The following is a 22,416-nucleotide window of genomic DNA, read 5'->3' as shown; positions in this document are numbered from 1 at the left end:
AGGCGAGCCACCCATAGTCCTAAAAACGGGCCATGGGCCTCCAAGTTGGGGGTGAGCCTGGGTGACCACCAGGGGCAAGAGCATCTGAGGTCCAGAACTGTCTCGTCTTTTCTCCCAGGAGGACACCAAACTTGCCAGAGGGAGAGGGAGGGGAAGGGAAGGAGTGATGCGGGGCAGGTGGGCAGGCTGGCAGGACTCTCTCCCACCCTGCAGTCAGAGAATACAGTGCCGGGTATAGGATACCATCCCGACTGCTCAGGTTGGGCAGGGAGGCCATCTGGAAGCACGTGAATGGTTTCCAACAAGGAATCCCTGCAGGCTCAGGGGCCTTGGAGAAACGCACGGCGCAGAGGGCTGAGGTCCGGGGTCAAAATGGAATCACTGTGGATTTGGGAGGAATGGAGAAGCTATTACTGTGAGACCCACCCCCAGGCAGGAGGAAGCTTCAAGACCCCAGCTCAGGCAGGCCCAGGAATCCTCACTTTCAGGGCCACACGCCTCAGCTCCCTCACTTCCACTTGTTCCTCTCCCAGTGAAAAACAGTTGAAATGAATCACCTACATTCTAGCTCATTTCCTATCTCCCGGTTCTAGACGTTTCCAGTAGGAGAGCTAACCTGGTGCCAAGTAGTGACTTTTCCTGGTGTGCATGACTCACTGGAAAAAGTGCCTCTTGGGCTATTAAAAGAGTTGGGGGGGGTGTGGATTTAAGACATTTGAGTTCAAAGCAAATTATATAGAAGCTAAGCAAGGACCTATCATTCCGGCAATGAATACTGCTTTCCCCCGATAACAACACAGGAAAAAATGGGCTCTTTAGTTGACATGGTGCACAGATGTTCTAGGAAAGGATTAACTACTTCGGAACAAGGCCAGTGAAACTTGGCATAAGCAGGTCAACGTGCTGATGAATATGTGGAAGGCGTGTTTCTCTGCTAAATGCCCTTGTGCAAAAGGAAAGGCACCTCCTGATTTCCTTGAACACACCTTGTCTTGCTTGGAAGCCCCCATCACTGCTGATGTGGGGAACAGAAGGTAAGCCTGCCCATGAAGGAAAGACAGTCCATCTAGGGTAGATCCTCCCGGCGCTGTCTTTGCCCATAGGACCACCACACTCAGCCACCAGCTTGGATGATATGAGAGTATTTGCAAGGTTTTAATACAGGCTAAAAAGACACAATGGGTTTCCCAGGTGGCTTAGTGGTAAAGAATCTGCCTGCCAAGGCTGAAGACGTGGGTTTGATTCCCTGATCCAGGAAGATCCCCTGGAGAAGGAAATGAAAGCCCACTGCAATATTCTTGCCTGGGAAATCCCATGGACAGAGGAGCCTGGTGGGCTACAGTCCACAGGGTCACAAAGAGCTGGACATGCCTGAGGGACTAAACAGCAACAAAGAGATGCAAAATAGGTTACTGTGCTCACCTTCACCCTCAGCCTGTTCCTGGGCCCCGTACTGCCCAAGCTGACACTGCTAATGGGCTGAACAGCTGGAAAACACAGGCAGGGGAGGACACAGCAGGGGAAGAAGACGCGCTGCAAGGCAAGTGGCTAATAACAGCGCTGAACCGGGCAGCAGCCTCACGACTGTTCTGAACACCAAACCCGGGGATTCACTACTGAACCACCTGCAGCATGCGCAAGAGAGGAACCCTCTCATTCCAGGAATGGCAAGCAAAGCTTCTCGGCATTTGGCAAGTCTGGGTTCAAGCCAGGCTCTAATCCCTTATCACTTGTATGATCTCTGACAAGATAGTCATCTCCACCTCAGTTTCCTCAATCTGTAAAATGGGAATAATAAAACCAGCCCCAAGTATGATATAGATTAAATGAGATTACAAATAGAAAGTACTGATCAGAATTGCTGCATTTAGTAAGCATAATTAAATGGTGCCCATCCTTATCCTGTAATAGTTATTAATTTTTAAATTAATTGGGGTATAATAAAATTATTGGAGTATAGTAAAATTATCAGAGTAGAGTAAAATTGTTAGAGTATAGTTGCTTTACAATGTTCTGTTAGTTTCTGCAGTACAGCAAAGGGAATCATTTATATGTATACCTATATCCCCTCTTTCTGTAATTGTCATCTTTCACTGAAATGTTGAGATATATAACTTATAGAATTGATAAGCTTAGAGAGTCTAAGAGACTAGATTAATGCTATGAAGTCCTTTTAAGTTCAAATGCTTTTTCATCGGACATTTGGAATGCTACTATCTAGTGAAACACAAACCAGGATGCTCTGGTCTGATTTAGGTATATTTTAAGTATGAAAAACTCAAGGCCAATACAGAATGGTGATTTTCCTGAGGAGAAAAAAAAAAGTACCGTTTGTATCATGTTTTTTACTGGACATAGAACACGTGACTGTCACAGACATGACACAGACTGTCACAGTCGTGGCACAGACGCACATGACTGTCTCATAACCCCTATTATACACTTTTCAAAGTGATCTAGTGGTGCAAAGTTATCCCATGATCTTAGATCCCTTAAGAAAACTGCATTGTAAGCCCTCTGAATGATACTATGAAAAACAGTATCACTAACGCTTCCTCCATGGTATTATGAGCAAAGAAACAGTGTGTCCACAATTTGTCAATCAGCACTAAGTTACATTACCTGCTAAAAAACATCAACACGGTTTCGTACATTGGAAACGTCTGAGTTTTGTTGTTCAGCTGCAAGTAGACCCACAAAAGGAGTGTTTTCAGAAGGTGAAACTCACTAAAAGTAAACAACCTGGCCAAAACAAAAGATTGAGAAGTCAGTTGAGGAGTAGCAAAAACCACGCTGTGCGTATGAAAGTGAAAAGTGGAGAGTGAGTTCAGGAAGGAGGCGACGCCACCCTGAGTCTGTGTGGACTCACAGAGAGATACCAAGGCTCGGGTCACTCAGCTGGTAACTGGCATGGCTGGGATTTGACCTTCAGCCAACCTGAGCCTTCACCCACCTGCTGTGCACTGTAAAATCATGACCATCTCATTGAATGAGCTCCTAGTAGGAGACGGTGTTCTCAAGGTGGTTCCATCTGTCCTCTTATTAAATTCCACCCAGTAACCCTGCAAAGTTGGGATATATTTCTTACTTTTATAGATGTGGCTTCCCTGGTGGCTCAGATGGAAAAGAATCTGCCTACAATGCAGGAGACCCAGGTTCAATCCCTGGGTCGAGAAGATCCCTGAAGAAAGGCATGACAACCCACCCCAGTATTCCTGGACAGAGGAGCCTGGTGGGCTACAGTCCATGGGGTTGCAAAGAGTCAGACACGACTGAATGACTAACACTTTCACTTTCATACTTTATAGATGTGGATATTATTGAGACTGACCCTGTTTATTTAAAAATTTAATGTTTTGTTCATCATGTTAATTTTCACTGTAAAATGTGGCACTAAGATATACTTTATCTCAATGGCTGAAGGATTTGGTGTCCCTTAAATTTTGCACCCAAGGTGAATGCCTCATTGGTCATATTCCAGTCCCAGACCCAACTGAGAAATAACTTGTCCAGAGTCACACAGTTCTGAGGTCAGACCTGGGCAGGGGTCAGTTCTGCCCCAAGTTGGCTGTGGAATCTCTTGCAGGCTGCTTTCCGGCCCTGCAGGTGCAGCTCGCTCATCTGTAATGTAGCGATTACAGCCATTGCTAAGAGGATACAGTAAGTCCCCTACATACACAAAGCTCTTTCGGAGAGCGAGCTCAGAAGTCCAATTTGTCCCTAAGTCCAACAAACTTTTGATCCCTGGGTCAGGAAGATCCCCTGGAGAAGGGAATGGCAACCCACTCCAGTATTCTCGCCAAGAAAATTCCATGGGCAGAGGAGCCTAGCAGGCAGGCTACAGTCTACGGGGTTGGAACGAGTTGGACACGACTGAGCAACTAACACTTTCACACTTTCCTACAAACTTAGCCTAGGTACCCAACTAACACAATTAGCGATTTACCACTGCTTTTATGCTTGTTTCCAGACATTCTAGACTTGAAGCAAAGATCCTGTACCATATACAGTATTGTACAGTAAAGTACACAAAAACACAATTGCTTATAGAGGGTGCACACATGTGAGGTATGCCAGGCACGTGAACTAACTCACATGACTGGATATGAATGAATGCACGCTCACAGCTTTGAAAGCTCGAAGCTTGAAGTATGTTGGAGACTGACTGTACTACGAAGACTGTGTGAGGTGAGTTTGTAAGAGTTGTATGAGTTTCCTGTTACTGCTGTAATAAACTGCCACAAACCAAGGGGCTTAAAACAACACAAATTTGTTGTTGTTTAGTCACTAATTCATTTCTGACTCTGCGACCTCAGGGACGGCAGCATGCTAGCCTCCCCTGTCCTTCAGTATCTCCTGGAGTTTGCCCAAATTCATGTCCATTGAGTTGGTCATGCTATCTAACCATCTCATCCTCTGCTGCCCCCTCCTCCTTTGGCCTTCAGTCTTTCGTTGCAGAATCCCTAAGTACAAAATGAACCTCACTGGGTTAAGATAAGGGTGTGGGCGTGGGCATGCTCCTTCCTGAGGTTCTAGGGGAGAATCATTTCTTTGCCTTTTCCAGCTCCTAGAGGCCACTGGCATGCCTTGGCTTGTGGCCCCCTCCTGTATCTTCCAGCCAGCAGCACAGCATCTTCAAATCTCCCTCTGATTCTGACTCTTCCTCTTCCCTCTCCCACATTGAAGAATCCGGTGATTCCATTAGGGGCACCCGGGAAATCCAGGGTAACCTCCCCAACTCAGGGTCATCCTGGGGCCACTTTAGTCTCATCTGCAAACTTGATTCCCCTTTGCTGTGCAACCCAACATTTTCACAGGTTCCAGGGGTTGGGTTGTTGACATCTTTGGGGGACCATTACTGATCTGACTGGGCTTCCCTGCTGGCTCTGGGCTTCCCTGCTGGCTCAGATGGTAGAGAATTTGCCTGCAAGGCAGAAGACTAGGGTTTGATCCCTGGGTCAGGAAGATCATCTGAAGAAGGGAATGGCAACCCACTCTAGTATTCTTGCCTGGAAAATCCCATGGACAGAGGAGCCTGACGGGCTACAGTCCACGGGGCTGCAGAGTCAGACACAACTGAGCGACTAACACACACACGCACAGAGACACACGGAGCTGACCACACACACAGCTTGCCTAGCACAATTCCTGGACACAGTAACGGGCTCAGAGGACAGCAGCTCCAACTCCTAGGTGGTGGGGCTGGATCCTGGCTCCAGAGTCCACAGTGCCTGCAGCGGCGCAAGGCATCTCAATAAGAAACAAGGGGGACTTCCCTGGCAGTCCAGTGGGTAAGACTCTGCCCTTCCAGTGCAGGGGGTGTGGGTTTGATCCTGGTTGGGGAAGTAAGATCCCACATGCCGTGCAGCACCACACACACACAAAAAAAAGAGAGACAGAGAAAATAAATCAAGAAATAAGGGATGAGGAGAAGAGGATGCTGCTGTCCCTGAAGTCAGCTCTGTAAAGGATGCTTCCCAAACAGCTCCTCTCACAGCCTCTGATGACTTAGTTCTCCAAGGAGTCATTGCAATGTTTCTTAAACCCATTGATATTTTCTGTCTCTGACTGTGGAGGTGTACCCTGGCTTCAAATGTATCACAGCCTCTTCACCCACCACGTCAGCGGTCGTGATGGGTGGAAGCCAAGCTCAACTGGAACTCCAAGGACGGCAGGAATGTGACCTTCCCATCTCTCCCACTATTTCTGGATGCGGTAGAACAGTCTCTTTCCTATTCTTTGTTTTTAGGACCTACAGATGCACCGGTTTTGACTGCGGCCAGACAGGACTGAATTTGACACTGTCTGGGCAATAATGGAGAGGCAGGAGGGGAGAGCTCACAGAGCCTCCTGGAACGAGGTTCCCAAAAAGAACTCTGCCAGGACTCCAACCACTGCTGGGCTAGGGGGCTCCGTGGCTTCTGTTGCAGAACCCACACTTGAGGCCCCCCCACACAGAAGCTTCTTTGAGATCTTACTAAAGAGGGGTTTACAACACAAGGAGAGTAATCAAGAGCTCCACGGATAAGGACCCTGGTTACAATTTTATGATGAAAGATAATTGTCGAAATAAAGTCCTCAGTTTTTAGGCCAAGTATCAGCTGCTGTTTAGTCACTGAGTTGTACCCAACTCTTTAGCGACCCTAAGCACTGTAACCCACCAGGTTCCTCTGTCCATGGGATTTCCCAGGCAAGAATACTGAGGTGGGTTGCCATTTCCTCCTCCAGGGGATCTTCCCGACCCAGGGATCAGACCTGTGTCTCCTGAACAGGCAGGCAGTCTTTACCACTGAGCCTCCTGGGAAACCCAAGTATCAGTTGGGTTTGCACTAGGATGAAATCCAAGCATTAATGCTAAAATATTAGTTCCTACAGGAAATAATCACACTGAGGACATTCAAACATTTTTTCATTTACCTAAGAGTTCTAATGATCTGAATAAAGATGGAACTCACAGAGATCCTAAACTTCCCTCCAGCACAGGCAAACATCTGGACTGCTCTACATGTGTTTACAGGGGCTCACAAGCGGCCACTGGGACATAATGGGTGTAAAAATGCCTTAACAAGACACTGTCCTCTATTTTGTGTGTGTGAGAAAACTACATATAAACAATAAATGTCTCCTTTTGAATATAGGCTATAGAGAAAGCCGTGTCCAAGTGAACAAGAAAATATGAATGAGGTTACCTACTGCAGCACTGATTGTCCTAGCAAAACAGGAAGCCACACCAAACAAAAAGACATTAGAAAGGGAATGAAAAAAATTGCTTTCTGTTCATCTGCTGAAGCCCTGTACAACAACTAAAATTAAAAATGCTGATTAAGTACATAAATATCAACATGGAGAGAATAAGTCACATGATGTTCGTGAATAGTAGCAGAATGTCACAATCACTACGAGAAATTTAAACCTTTGCAAAACCGTATTGTGCATAATTTTTGCATGTACATATATGTAAGCAAGCATGCAATCTCATGGGTTGGAGGCACACAAATCCACAACAGTGGCTCGGCTGACTTTAGGAGGGGGAGGAAGACAAGAGGAAAGATGAAGAATAAGGCTGTGAGGTGGAGGGAGGGCTGGGGAAGGCGACTTCTGCTTTGTTGGATGTTTTATTTCTTAATTTATGACAAAACTTCACCATGTGTTCATTCGAGGAGATGGATCCAACTGTATTTTGTATTATCCGCCTACCTCTGTAACTTTTTTTATAACAAAAAATATGACCATATGACCATCCATGTGTCTGGCCGTCAATAAGGAATAAGAAGGTTTGGAGCAGAGCACATCAGTGGACTGATAATAACCAAGGGTGTTGAGGCCACTCAGAGCTGGGTTCAAATTTCAACCCTCATTTTGCAAGAGGGGAGCAATCCTTTCCTGTGATCTCCATTCTGCAGGGGGAAACCACAAGGAACACCCTCCAAAGGGGTTGCTGTAGGATTGAGACATGATTGCCCACTCAGAGTATTCCATACTCCCCAGTGCTTCATAACTGGTAGGTGGTGGTGTTATTAGCCAGAGAAGCGTTTTTGTTCAGTCGCTCAGTTGTGTCCAATTTCTTGCGACCCCATGAACTGCAGCACACCAGACTGCCCTGTCCTTCACTGTCTCCCGGAGCTTGCTCAGACTCATGTCCATTGAGTCGATGATGCCATCCAACCATCTCATCCTCTGTTCTCCCCTTTTCCTCCTGCCCTCAGCCTTTCCCAGCATCAGGGTCTTTTCTAATGAGTCAGGTTTTTGCATCAGGTGGCCAAAATATTGGCGCTTCAGCTTCAGCTTCAGTCCTTCCAATGAACAGCTTTGGGGAATACTACATCTGAGAGGGAAACCCATTGGTGCTGCAGATGCCGTGGAGGGCGCGGTGGCTATTCCCACGAAATTCCTGAGCCCTTGAGACTCCTTGTATCATAGACAGGAAGTCAGGGAGGAAGAACATGTTCCCCCTGGTTGCAGGGCAGCCTTTCGTGCAGCTAGAACTAGATAGATAACCCTCTGAATTCTCCACCCTCCTAAGTCGACATGGAGACTGGCTTCCAGAAAAACAGAACGTGGAACGAAGCTTCCATAATAATTACAGTGAATGAAACAGGGTCACTGAGTGATGACCTCTAAGAAGAAAACTAACTGAAAACCAGAGGCCCAGGGGGTCAGGAAAACTGTGTGTATTTTACTGAAGGCCATTTACAAGATGGAAAGAAAACCCAAAGGAAGATGAGGTCAAAGGGACTTTGGAGAAGGTGAATAGCCTCGAAGTTGAAACATCTGCTGAGATGGACATTGTTTCCAACCCAAACACCATGACCACAAGCCGGGGATGGGTCACAGTCTACGCTAAGTGGGGCCAAGAGACTCTCCATCCCTGACCCCGGGCTGGCCTTTCCACAGCTCCTCTGGGCCACGTGACTTCCCAGGACAGTCCAGATCTTGCTGAGCTCCGGTTGTTGGGAAGCCTGGCTTCTGCTACACACGAGGAGACGGTGCAGCCATGAGGCTGGGAGCCTGGACCTTGGAGCCTGGAGCCCCGAGCTCCAGCCCTGCCTTTTATTACCCCTCCTATCTTAGGGACAATGGTCATACCTACCGCATAGGGTTGTGAGGATTAAAAAGGCCAGTGCACACAGCGCAGCACACACCCAGAAGTGCTCGGTGAAAGTTAACTAGCCCAAAGGTCTCTTCTTAATCAGGTGTGGTCTGTGGTGCCAAGCCCACCAGACACTCAGATGAGAAGCACGAGCCAGGTAAATTTCTAACCATGTCCCTGGGCACTGGGTGTGGCCTGGGCCCCTCTTTCTGGCCCTCTGTTCCCCACCTCCCTCCTCCAGCTTTAAGGCAGGACATCAGCTTTAAGGACAGCAACCAGGTGGGGAGAGTTCACCTGGGAAGGTAATAAGTGAGCACGAGGTCTGCGAGCTGAGAGTGTGGTCCTTCCAGGGCACAAGAGCTAATGATATGCCCGAGGTCATGCAGGCTCCCCCCAACCCCCGCCTCTGCCCAGAGAGCCTGGCACCGTCAGTGCTGACAGCCACCTCCTGGGGAGGGGCCAGAGGAGCAGGACCCAGTTTCCACATCAGTCATGTCTCCCCAAACCTGTGAGTCTAGACACTTGACACGTAATGTTCTTGACCTCTTTTCCTGCCCAGCCAGCATTTTCTAGGGCCTATGCCATTGCTACCACGCTGGCTGTGGTCATTTTTTTCCCCTTTCTTGGTTAAATGCTACCAGGTGGGGGAAGGACAGCTCAGACTTTCCAAGGGAGGGACAGTGTTACGAAAAGTCTAAGGGCTGCCCTGTTTATCTTTTCTTCAAGGGTTGCACAACCTTTGCTCCATGGAGGGTGGAGAGCACATGCTTCTGGACAGACCATGGACAGCAGGGAAAAATGATTGTGGGAGCCCACCCAGGGCCTGGGGATGCCATTAGGACCCGAGTTCTCGAGGTCACGTTATTTAATATGTGGTCCTAATCAGATCCTGCACTGGAAGAAGAAGGATGCTATGAAGGTTAGTGTTGAGTAAAAGATCTTAAGGTATTACATCAGTGTCAAATTTCCTCAAGTTGTTAACTGCCTTGTGATTATATTAGAAAAATTCTCTTTATTATGAAACATTGAAGTATTCAGAGTTAAGCGAACATGATGTATGCAACTTGTCCTCAAAGGATTAAAAAACGGGTGCTAAGAGGCACACACAGATGCAAAAGATAGAGCAAACAGAGCAGAGACTGAACCAAACAGGGTAAAGGGTACTGAGAGGGCCTTTGCACTATTCTTGTTATCTAATTTGCTTGAAACTATTTTCAAGTAAAATATACTTTTAAACACTAATAAAAACTAAAGTGCCTTTGGCTTAGGAACTTTACTTCTAGGAATTCAATGTGGGAAAATAATCTGAGATGAAAATAAATATATATCGAAGAATGTCACCAAGGTGCTATTTATATCAGTGAAACATTGGAAATAACCTAAAAGGCCAAGCATTGGCTGGAGTCTAAGGCAAGCCTTGTGGTGGTCACGTGGATAAGACAGGAGCTGAACTGGCAGAGCTGAAGACCTTTGGGTTAGCGATTTGATTGGAAGGGGGGTTAAGAGCAGGCACGAGCCTGGGTTAGCCGGCCCTGCGCTGATCCAGGTGGGAGATGCGGAGGTTTGGCCTCTGGCTGGTGCCCACGCGGAGGCCCACAGAGATGGGGTGCTCTTTGGGGGAGGATGAAGTGGTGTCCAGAAGGACTCCCAAGGGCATGAGAGTTGGTTGAGGAGCCTGGGGTAAGGGGTGCCATACAGGACAAGAGCACCAAGCATCAGCGCTTAGCCTTAACTGTCAGAGAGGCTGTACAGGCAGTGGAATGCCTGGGTCTAGAGCCGCTAAGGGGAGGGGCCAGGGCTGGAGACAGAAACTGATTTAGGGCTGAGAGCTTTTGTTCTTTCCCCCTTTTCCCCAGTTTCTAAATTTTCCATGATGCATGTGTCTTAATATTGACAGAACTTTAAAAATTATTTACGCAATCACTTAATTCATTACCAGGTGGGTGAGACAGACAGAATCTGCCTGCAATGCAGGAGACCCAGGTTCCATCCCTGGGTCGGGAAGATCCCCTGGAGAAGGGAATGGCTACTCACTCCAGTATTCATGCTTGGAAAATCCCATGGACAGAGGAGCCTGGCGGGCTGCAGTCAGTGGGGTCGCAAAGAGCTGGACATGACTGAGCGACCAACACTTTCACAGCGAAACAGCAGGCACCCCAAGGATCCTTACTCTGCTGAACAACATCCTTCCCCCTGCCCGAGCACAGGACCCACGTTTTGGCCCCTCCAGAGGCCAGGCTGTCCAGGAGGCTGGGACATTTGGGATGGAGGGGGCACTGCACACTGCACATGTCCAGCAGGGGTGTGAGTTCGGCACTTTCCCACCCCATCCATCTACCCTACCCATCCCCCCCTCCCATCCCCACCTCCTACCCGAGGCTCCTTCCTGAGAGCCAGCTCTGACCTGGGGGACTTCAGCACTTTGTGGAGCAGCTCCTTTGGGATTTTCCGGAGGTGGATCTGTGTCCCCACCAGAGGGACCAAGTTCATCTCCATCCATTTCTCACAGGCGGTGGTGAGGGGCTCTTCGTTGTACTGAGAAGATAGGAAACACCCATTGAGAAAGGAGTCTCTGGCACTTACCCTGGTGGTGCAATGGTTGCGAGCCTACATTTCCACTGCAGAGGGTGTGGGTTTGATCCTTGGCCGGGGAACTAAGATTCCACCTGCCGAGGGTGCAGGCAAAAAAATAATAATTTTAAGGTAGAAAGGAATCCCTGATGTCTCAGCGCCCTCTGCTGGAATATGATGATCCAACAAGCGTGCTCTTAGAAAGGCCGTGCTGCAGCCCTGCTCAAACCTCTTCAAAACACAGGCACTAACATTTCCTGAGTGTTTGCGATGCTCAAGGCGCTGTACTAGGTTGATTCAAATCCATCCTGCTACCCTATGAGGTTGGTTCATCATTATTCCTATTTCACCAGTGGAAAATCTGAGGCTCCAACATTCCTGCTCTTGCCTGAGGTCAGACAACTAGTTAAGTGGTCTGACCTAGTTAAGTGGGCTTGCATGCTGAAATGCAACTAGCTACATGGGCTTGTATGCCGAAATCTCTGGACTGATGTCTGTGACTGATCACAGAAGCTCTACCGGCCTTGGGTCTCACTTTTCTCCTCTGATAATGAGAGCTAGAATATATCATTTATTGCCAACCCTGATGTACTGACTGGGCCCAAGTGGGATGCATTTCCCTCAGTTCCACCAAGAATGTCCTGGAACACTGTCTGCTGTTTTGATGAGAAAGGCTGTCCCTTTTCCTGCCCTCTTCCCCAATTAAAGCTTTTCTATTTGGTGGGGGGGGGGGGGGATGTTAAAATATTCTTTTAAAGACAAAATGATTTTTTTCTAATTGTTCACTTGGCAAAAGGTGGGCACTGTTAGGTTGGTGCCATCAGACAGATTTTTTGGCGCTGAAATCCCAGAGTCTGGGTGCTCTTGAGGGTCCCCAAGATGCTGTGTGCCTGCCAGGTTGTTCTCACCTTGCAGCCAGCCAGGTAGAAGTTTTTGATGGTGCTCGGCGTGAGTCCGCTCATCATGATGGTCACACACCTGCAGAGAGAGAACACTGTCCCTGGAAGGCCCGGGCTGCTTTCAGGAAAGTGAGAAGTCCCAGAGTCTTTACTCAACCACATGCCGGCAGCGGAGTCCTTTCATGCGAGGGAAAGCACCTTATTTTAAGATCGTGGACACAGGGCTGGAGGGCAAGACCAGCAAGGCTTGTTGCAAAGAGCTCTGGGCTAAGGGAGGTGAGCTCTGAGATCAAATCTTTCTGAAGAAAACAGAGTAGCTTTGGCACCAAGGAGAAGTATTACTGTTTAGAGATTAAGCCCCTAAAAGCACCTTGCTGTTGTTGTTTGGCCGCAAAGTCGCATCTGACTCTTTGCATCCCCATAGACTGTAGCCTACCAGCTCTTCTGTCCATGGGATTTCCCACGTAAGAATACTGGAGTGGGTTGCCATTTCCTTCTCCAGGGGATCTTCCCAACCAAGGGATCAAACCCTCAGCTCCTGCGTTGACAGGAGGATTTTTTACCGCTGAGTCAAAGGGAAGCTGAAAAGCGGCTTGCTAGGTTTTAATTTTAGTCAGGATAACATTTGGTTGTGTTCCTGATGAAGGCAAGTTTTTCCTGTACAGACCATTGCTGAGCTTCTTAGAGGGGCCTCCAGTCCTATTTCCTCTCTGTATGAGAGTAGATTGAAAAAGCAACTTTCTGATAAAAATCTCCATCCTTTTCACACCCAGGCCTCATTTACTTGTTGTTCAGTCAATCACTCAGTCATGTCCAACTCCTTTCAACCCCATGGACTGCAGCATGCCAGGCTTCCCTGTCCTTCAGTATCTCCCTGGAGTCTGCTCAAACTCATGTCCCTTGAGTCAACGACACTATACAACCATCTCATCCTCTGTGGTCCCCTTCTCCTCTCACCCTCAATCACTCCCAGCACTGGGGTCTTTTCCTATGAATCGACTCTTTGCATCAGGTGGCCAAGTATTGGAGCTTGGTTCATTTATTTATCAAGGATCTGAACACTTACTGTGTGCCAGGCACCCTTCGAGGCACTTGGGTTATGAAGAACAAAGCCAGTGGGCCCAGCACATGTTGAGTAAACATACAGACAGGTGACCACATTATGACAGCTGTATCCCAAAGCTGATAACACAGAGAGGCTCTGGTCACTCTCCCCTCCCAAGCCTCAGGCTCTCCTCTGCTGGCAAAACCAGGTAGAACCTGCTCCTATGGCCTTCGAGGTCTGCATGACCTGCAGTCACCCTAACGGTCCCACCCACCTTTCCCATCATCTTTCGACGTCCCTCCCTGACTCCAGCCACATTGATTCTCAGTGACCAAGCAGCTCCAGTTTCTATGCCCTCATCAGCCGAAGCCCCCTTCTCTTACATCCTTGACAGCTGGACTCCTACCAGGCTCAGCTCAAGTACCACCTCCTCTTGGAATTCTCCCTGATTGCTTCTCCCCACGTGTTCCTTTTGCTTTGATTGTCATACCCTCGTTCAGCCTGAGGCTTTTGCCTCCTTGAAGCTAGAGACTTCCAGGCAGCAGCCCTCCCAGCATACATGCATCCCAAGAGTCTTGTCTGCGGCAGCCTCTGCAGCAGGTTCTGGAAGTACCTGCCATGTACAAGGCTCCTCTGCTCCTGGGGCTCCTGGGCTCGCCGTGAGCTGAGCTCGTAGATCAGCAAGGGGAAACCCGGTGTGAGAAGGTTCAGGCCCCACCCCTCACCACACGCGGTGTTTTTCAGGTGCTGGCTTTGCCAGCGGAGATGCGCGGACGGAATTAGCTGGGTCTGAAGCTGGGACGCAGAAATCAGTGCTCCTCACACCTTCCCCCATGGTCCCCCTCCTCACCGTGAGCCTCCCTGGCTGGGCGGGTCTGGAATGGCCAGATTTCCCAGACCCAAGGACAGGGAAAGGCTACCCAGGCCAGCTGCCTCCGTACTCAGAGAGGCTGGGGATTTCCACTTCCGGAAGGTCTAGCGGCACCAGGCAGTAACTTACAGATGGGAGTTCAGCATTTCACGGAGGCAAGGAAATGTCCTGCCAGCCCTGTGAGCCTGGAGGGACACAAGTGACCCTTCAGGAGGGTGTGTGTGTGTTTGTGTGTGTGTGTGTGCAGGCAACAACCAGTAACTATGATCCCAGCTGTGTCAAAGCAGACACTGATGCAACTGATGTGTGCGTCTAAGGAGCAGCGTCCTATATAATCCACACACACACACTTCATCCCCTGAAGATGGGCGGCCTCGGGTGTGGGTGATTGAGCAGCGACCATCCAGCGGTTTCGCACTGGCAGGGATCTCAGCCAAGATGGCCTCTGAGAGCCCATCCAGCGTACCTGGGGTGGCAATGCTATCAGAGTGACCTGGGGGACTTCTGCTCACGCACACACACACACACACACACACACACACACACACACACACACACACTCATGCGTACATGCACACCGAGGCTTGCACTACCACATCCCTGCCAGCTGCACCGTCAGCCTCTCGAAGGCAGGCAACACCCACCCCGGCTGGGTGTCAGGCCCACCTGGCTCTGAGCAAGGATTCCAGCCCCACCACAGTTATCTGCAGCATCTCGGGGAGGGCCCATGAGCTCCAGGCAGGCCCAGGTTTGTCCATCAGCGGAATGATAGTCTTGGCTCAGAATCCGGAGCCCTCCCTCCACAAGGCATGTGGAGGAGGAAAGAAAGGATGAACCTGCCATTCCTGACTCTGCCCCAGATAAGCCAGAGCAAGGGCTCCAGAAGGAGACCACGGGGCTTCGAATCTGGCCCCCAGTACCGTAGCCGAGGCTCACAGACAGGAGGTGGCTGGAGGGAAGCTGGCCTTCCAGATTCAGGGTCAGAGATATCTCCCTGCATGGCACCAGTCACTCAGAAACACCTGTGTACAGAAGTTGCGATTGTGTAGTGATGATACGTCACAAGGCTACGTGCAGCTGAAGTCATGTGACACACAATGGCAGGGAAGTGGGGATTCTCAGGAAAACCTGGACCAGGGTCAAGGTCAGACGCCTTGGTTCACCTCGAGACTCCACGACCTGTCCCTGCCTATGATGGCTGACCTCCCGTCTCCCAGCCACCCACCAGTCTGGCCAGGCCGACGTGCTGGAGTTCCTTGTCTGTGTGTCCTCTGCGACCACAACCAGACCTCTGACAGCCTGCACCCCTGGGTTCAAGTGGCATCTGCATCACCAATGAGGCTTCAAAATGCTCCAGACTGAAGATCTGGCCAGAGTTATTTCAGGTGACCCCAGAAATGAGGCATTGACTAAAAAAAAAAAAAATCTATGAGGTTGAATCTGGCGAGGTGAATTCTATTAAAAGTGAGTTGAAGGTCCTTGGAAGAGATCCTGCCCCTGCCTTTTACAGAGCTGCGGATGTCCTCTGTAGGCTAGGATGGGAAGTCCATTCATTCATTCCCTCAAATGAAGAAACGGAAGCTTAGGGTGGTGAAACAAGCCAGGCAGAGCACCCCCGCCCTAGATCTCCTGTCTACTGAATTGCATCAGGAAGTAAGAAATCAAAGAGCTACAAGAAACCACCGCTGTGTTCAGGATGTGAGAGTAATAAGCGCACACCCGTGGAAAATCCCCAGAGAAGGGACAGAATATTCGAGAAAAATTAATCCCGTCAATGCTTTTCCATTTGGTTCACTTACCTTTCATAAGCATTGATAGAATGTAGGATTATTAGACAATACCAAAACAAAAAGTACAAAGAGCCAACTCATTGGAAAAAAAAAAAAACCCTGATGCTGGGAAAGATTGAAGACAAAAGGAGAAAGAGGCAGCAGAGGATGAGACAGTTAGATAGCTTCACTGACTCAATGGACATGGGTTCGAGCAAACCCCAGGAGATAGTGAAGGACAGGGCAGCCTGGCATGCTGCAGTCCATGGGGTCACAAAGAGTCTGACACGACTGAGCGATTGAACAACAAAAAAGGTTGGGGGGAGTTCTAAGAAATGCTTCTTCAAACTGCAGGTACCAATATTACTTGAAATTAATTTTATATAACACAGAATTTTCCATTTGCGAATCCCCCACCTTTCACACCACCCCACTTCACTCCTTCCCAATGTCTCGGAGACAGCTGGACAGGAGCTTCAGAGGGCAGGGACCCTCCCCATCAGGTGCCCACTGCCTCTCTGGTGTCCTGGAAAAGCCCATGAAGTCATTCTTAAAGGCACACACGCATGAATAAAGGTGTGGTTGAATCAATGGCTGAGCCAAGTCCATCTGGCCCAGGGCCATTGAGGCGAGAGGGAGCGGGAAGGGTCGGGACCACCAATGAGAGAGTGATGTCACCACCTCGTCTGAGCAAATCGGAACAGGAGGTGTTAGGGTGGTAGGTTCTGGGGCCCCTGGGGCCCTCGGGGTCCTGGCTGCTCTACCAGGAGGCTGGGCGGCCTCACCTTTGAAACAGGCTGCCAAACTGGAGGATGTGAGCAGCGGCCAGCACGCCCAGCACGTCATCCAGGCCTATCTTCACCTCGCGCATGTAGAGGTTCTTCAGGGCCGTGGCGAAGGCTGGGGAGGCAGTATCCAAGGGCCAGCCATCAGCCTGGGGGCTCTGCAGCCCCGTGTCCCCCACGTCCAGGTGCCCCACCTCCACCCTTGACCACCAGCATGCTGGAAGAGTGTCCCGAGCTGGGGATGGGCGAGATACAGCGGACAGAACGCGCCCACTCCGACCTGGGTGCAGACGCTGCCCAGGCTCCCAGCCCCCAAAGCAGTTGAGGATGAAGCTACAGAAAACAGGGCTCTTATGAAAAATCTTGTGTGAGTCTGGGCCTTGGGGCTTCTCCACGGCCTGGACAGGAAGGTGGTCACTGCCCAACATGTGTGCAAGGACGCATGCTTTGTTTTCTTTGGAGATGACATACTTAACAGCAGGTTGTCCTCAGACTGTCCAACTCTCTGTGACCCCATGGACTGTAGCCTACCAGCCTCCTCCGTCCATGGGATGTTCCAGGCAAGAGTACTGGAGTGGGTTGGTTGCCATTTCCTTCTCCAGACAATCTTCCTGACCCAGGGATCAAACCCCGGTCTTCCACATTGCAGTCAGACGCTCTACTGTCTGAGCTATCAGGGAAGCCTTCCTCAGAGTCTGGGGTCTTCAAAAAGGTTAAGGACCCCTGGGAAGAGCCAGGATAATGTGCTAGTCCCCAGTTAGGGGCAGATGGACTCAGCTTATTCCAAGTCCTGCCTGATCCCAAATAGCGCTGGAGTGCATTCCAGGCGCTCTGAGGACAACCAGCCCCATCGAGGCTGGACAATTTCCTGAGGGCATGTGACAGCAGGTTGTATTAATGCCTGTCAGTAGGTATTTCTAAGTGGCCAGGATGGGAGGGGGAGAGGCTGAGCCCAAGGAAGCCCTCTGGGCTGCTGGAAGGCAGCCAGGAAGGGGCCCTTGGGGGAAGTGGGGGAGGGGGGCGGGGGGCAATGCTTAGGGCAAGGGTGGGCCTGAGAGCGCTGCCTGAGCACCTGGGCCCAGAAGGGCAGTGACATCGTCCCTCCTGGGTCCATCTGGGAAGCCTGCTTCCACCTCTTTACAAGGATGAGCACCTTTCTTTAGCAGAGTTCCTCACTTCTTTCATTTCCCCGAGTTGGCCCAGCCTCCTTCCCCACCTCCCTGCGCCTCTGAGCTGTGTTTACTAAGGGGGCCCTGTGCATAGCATGCCTCCAGTTTGTGGTGTTTCGTTTGCTTTTCAAATCTGAGAGGGCTGCTTATTCAACAACCTTCTCAGAATGCCAGGACAGGGGCGTATTACCTTCTCTGGTGACCAGAGGGTCACTGATCTTCAAGGAGAGGATCATCTTCTTCACGGGGCGCTGTTCTCGGCTCCTCCCAGGCCGCTGGGCTAGGGAGGGAAACGGGACCAGGGTGCACAGGTGTGATGGCCGCATGCAAGGCACAGCCTGAGGCTGCAGGACCGTGAGCACAACCTTGACCTTGGCGTGCTTTGCTTATCTTTGTTTGTTTGTTTTAGTGCATGTGTGGTTGAAATGATTATTTATTTTGAAATAGTTGAAGACTCCTAAGAAGTTGCAAAAATAGTACAGTTATCATGTCCCCATGGGCCAACTTTTCCCAATGATCGGACACAACTGCTGTGACCGTCAAAACTGGGACACTGATGGTCACACTGACACCGGCCCTTCCCCTTCCCTCCCTCTTTCTCTCATTAGGCTGTGAGCAGCCTGAGGGCTTTCCAGGTGGCTCAGTGGTAAAGATTCCCCTTCGATACAGGAGGCACAGAGACACAGGTTTGATCCCTGGGTTGGGAAGATTCTCTGGAGGAGGAAATGGCAACCCACTCCAGTATTCTTGCCTGGAGAATTCCATGGACAGAGGAGCCTGGCAGGCTAGAGTCCCTAGGATTGCAAAGAGTCTGACAGGACCGAAGTGACTTTGCATGCATGCACGCACTGCAAATCTTGGAAACAAGGGTCCCAGGGCCTGACACAACTGTGGTGCTTGCAGGGGAAACATTGAGAAGTTGTGACAGTTTGGCCACTGAAGTCTCATTCCCATACCTGCCCTGATGTCCCCCAGTTGGGCCCAGCCTGTAGCACGGGGCTGCAATTAGAACAGCTGTCTTAGGAGGGCCACGTCTTTCAAGTGAGCCTATTCTACGTCTTTCGTGTGTGTGCTTTTTTTGGCCGCACCATGTGGCATGTGGGATCTTTAGTTCCCTAACCAGGGATTGAACCTGTGCCCCTGCAATGGAAGCTTTGGAGTCTTAACCACTGGACCACCAGGGAAGTCCCAACTGACACCACTCTAGACTCACTAAAGACATTAACGATAGCACTGTTTTCCCCTTCCAAATTCTCTTGGCTTTCCGAAACTACAATGAGACATCACCTCACACCAGCCAGAATGGCTATAGCAAAACAATCCATGCTGGAAGGGGTGTGGAGAGAAGGGAACTCTTCTACGCTGTTGGTGAGAATGTAAATTGGTACCACCACTATGGAGAACACTGTGGAGGTTCCTTAACTAAAAATAGAGTTTTTTCTTATTTTTAGAGTGTTTTCAAATGCCATATGACCCTACAGTCCCACTCTTGGGCACACATCCGGAGGAAAACATGAGCTGAAACGATATGTGCACGCCAATATTCACTGCAGCACTGTTCATAATAGCTAAGATGCTGAAGCAACCTAAACGCCCATCGGCAGAGGAACAGATAAAGAGGTGGTGCGTATACACAACGGAATATTACTCGGCCCTTAAAAAGAATGGAATCATGCCATTTGAAACACCATGCGTGGACCTAGAGAGCATCACACTGAGTGAAGTAAGTCAGACAAAGAAGAAGAAATATCTTAAGACATCCCTTATATGTGGAGTCTAGAAAGAAACGATACAAATGAACTTGCTTACAAAACAGAAAGATTCACAGACTTATGGTTGCTGGGGGTAAGGGGTAGCTAGGGAATTTGGGGTGGACATGTACACACTGCTCTATTCAAAATGGAAAACCACCAAGGACCTACTGCACAGCATGGGGAACTCTGCTCAGTGTTATGTGGCAGCCTGGAGAGGAGGGGAGGTTTGGGGGAGAATAGGAAAAAACCCACAAATTCTCTTGATTTTCAATGTACCCACTCTCTGGACCTCCAGGGCCTTTCACTGGTTTCCCAGGAAGAGCTGTGACCTGGGCACAGGGGCCAGGAGAAAGGAGCTTAGTGTCACTTTGAAGACAGTGGGACAAACGCATAGGAAGAGCAAAGAAGATTCTGAGGCAGCGTGAAGCTCGTTACCGTTCTGTGGGAATGCCGCAGCCTGCTCTGGGCTCCCAGCTCGGCCGGGAAGGGCTGAGTCAGAGGCTCCGTGGCCGGGAAGATTCCGGCAGGTGGCCAGGTTCCTCCTCCTGGCTCAGGGCAGGGCAGGGACGGGGGCTCCGGCAGCCTGTCTGGCTCTGGAATATCAGAGCTTTACTGCCACGTCCTGGAAATGCGATTCCATCCTGGCTGGCGTGCCAGCTGCCCTGGAGGCCTCGAATTTTCCACGGCACCTGCTTATGAGGTGTCTGGAGGAGATGCCAGTCTATATTACCTAAGAAGCAGCTGGCAAGACTGCAGGAGAGGAATGTGTGGGACAGATAAGGGGCGACTTGGGATTACTGGGATCAAAAATCAAGAGAAAAAAGAAAGAAGTGACCTAAATAGCTTTGGGTGGAGGTGGAATTAAGAAAAGAGAAACGAAAGGAAAAGAACAAAGAAAACTGATGGACACGTGTAAACTTCCAAACAGCACGCTTAGGGCCAAACAAGCCACAGGTGTCAAAACCACGCCCTCTTTCTAGAAAACCCATCTGCAGACTCAGCACCCACCCATATTCTCAAAGAAGCAGGCAGAGCCTCCTCTGCAGCAGCTGGAAAAGAATGTGTTCTTGTGAAATTACAGCTGACGCTTACTGAGTGCTCGCTCTGTGCCAGGAACTGTTCTAGAACTTTACACCTGTTCCTCCTCCACAGCGAAACACAACAGAACCATTATCCCATTTTACAGACAAGCAGACTGAGGTTAAGTCCGGTGATGAGGTCAAACCACGGGCCTTGTTCTTAATTGTAAGGGTGATCGTGGTTCCCCAACAAGTATTCAAATGCCCATTTGGGGCCTCTCTAACCAGAGGGTCCTTGGGGCGCCCACCCCGGGTGAGAACCTACCTTGCAGAATCTTCGCTGACTCCTTCTCAGGGTTTGCGTTGCCCCGGGCCAGGCCCATCAGGTAGAGCTTGGCCAAGGTCTCGGACTGAAAAAGCTGGGCCTGGTGGAGCTCCCATTTGAAGCCAAGGCATTCGAGAATCACATCTGAGGAGGGGGAAAGAGGCTGAGCAAAGGGTGTCACAACGCCCCCACCTGAACACGCTGTCACCCTTTCTCCTGCATCCTCTCTGTCTGTCCCGTGACTGAGCAGACGAGTGGACAGGCGGCCTTGCTGGGCCTTTCAGGAACAAAGCTCCAGCCCCACGGAGCTTCCTGACAGGCAGGCGGAAATGATGGGCAGACTCACAGGGTAGCTTAGAAAGCGATAAATGGCCACCAGCGCTGCCGACCAAGAGGGGCACATAGGTTGCCCGCCAACTCGGGGACTGGAAGAAAAGCTCCATGGGGCAGGGAGGCTGGCTGCCACGCTCTGGGAGGGGGGCTCACCTTGTCTCCCCTATTACCGACTGAGCGACTAGCACTTTCAATTCTCTGTTTGGGGGGGATGGTGGGGGCTGTCCTGAGCGCGGGAGGATGTTCAGCAGCACCTCTGGCCTCTACCCACTGGATACCAGTGGCCAGCCTCCCACCCCGGAGTTGTGACAACCCAAGATATCTCCAGACATTGCCGAACGTCCTCTGAGGGGCAAAATTGCTACCTGGTCCCCTGTTGAAAAAGTACTGGGCTGTCATTGTTTATTTGCTAAGTCGTGTCTAACTCTTGTGTGACCCCATGGATTGCAGCCTGCCAGGCTCCTCTGTCCATAGAGATTCTCCAGGCAAGAATCCTGGGGTGGGTTCCCATCTCCTCCTCCAGGGGATCTTCCCAACCCAAGGATCATACTCTTGGCTTCTGCAATGGCAGGCAGATTCCTTACATCTGAGCCACCAGTGAAGCTGGGCTGTTAGTGCGTAATTATTACCCACCAGAAAGGCAACAGCATTACAGAAAAAAGCCCATATCCCCAGAGAGCAGAGTTCTCATCAGCACTGCTTTCCTCAAGGGAATGGAGGTCATCAGAAAGCCCAAGCTCATGGGGATGAAATGGGCTTACAGTGTGAAGAGGGTTCTTTATGCGGTGGCATAAATACTTTAAAAAAGAGAAGAAGAAGAAGAGGCTTGGATAGGAAGGCAGATGGAGGATCCAGAGATACCCAGCCAGGTGAGACAGGAAGAGGCTGTGGGTAAAGGGGGCTCCGAGGCTGCACCCCTGCATAGCACAGAGCTGAGGGGAAGGGAGCCATGCTCGGGGTGATCCCTCCAAACCCTAAATCCCAGTACTGGACAGGACCCGGGGTTCACCAGCCCCACCTCCGTATACTTCTTGGCTTTGTTATTACTTTGACTGTGTGACCTTGGGCACTTGTTTCCTCTCCTGTTACTATTACTGTTATTCACCAGCTTTATGATGTTGTTCGGTGCTGGGAGTCGAGACCCTGGGTTTTCATTTCAAATCTTGGGTCACCCTAGGTGACAGTCTGGCTCTGCTGGATTAGAATGAACTTTCCCCCGAGACAAGATTGCCTAGAAAGGGCAGCACTGCAGATAAAGTGTGTTCCCCGCCCCCCACTTCCGCTTT

The 22,416-nt window shown here is 50.2% G+C and overlaps 1 protein-coding gene across 1 annotated transcript in view; it reads right to left on the bottom strand.

The window, feature by feature from the left end:
- Positions 1-22,416, bottom strand: part of BTBD16 (BTB domain containing 16) — a 49,531-nt gene that overhangs the window by 17,591 nt on the left and 9,524 nt on the right. The window contains exons 4-9 of the mRNA XM_068961744.1: positions 20,798-20,941; positions 17,890-17,979; positions 16,531-16,645; positions 12,070-12,139; positions 10,995-11,125; positions 2,623-2,742 (exon numbers count right to left, since the gene is read on the bottom strand). Coding sequence (XP_068817845.1) covers positions 2,623-2,742; positions 10,995-11,125; positions 12,070-12,139; positions 16,531-16,645; positions 17,890-17,979; positions 20,798-20,941 — 670 coding nt within the window. The remainder of the gene's footprint in view (positions 1-2,622; positions 2,743-10,994; positions 11,126-12,069; positions 12,140-16,530; positions 16,646-17,889; positions 17,980-20,797; positions 20,942-22,416) is intronic.

This window comes from Capricornis sumatraensis, chromosome 23 (assembly GCF_032405125.1).
Source record: "Capricornis sumatraensis isolate serow.1 chromosome 23, serow.2, whole genome shotgun sequence".
Taxonomy (NCBI): Eukaryota; Metazoa; Chordata; class Mammalia; order Artiodactyla; family Bovidae; genus Capricornis; species Capricornis sumatraensis.
This window is presented reverse-complemented; position numbering and strand designations above follow the sequence as displayed.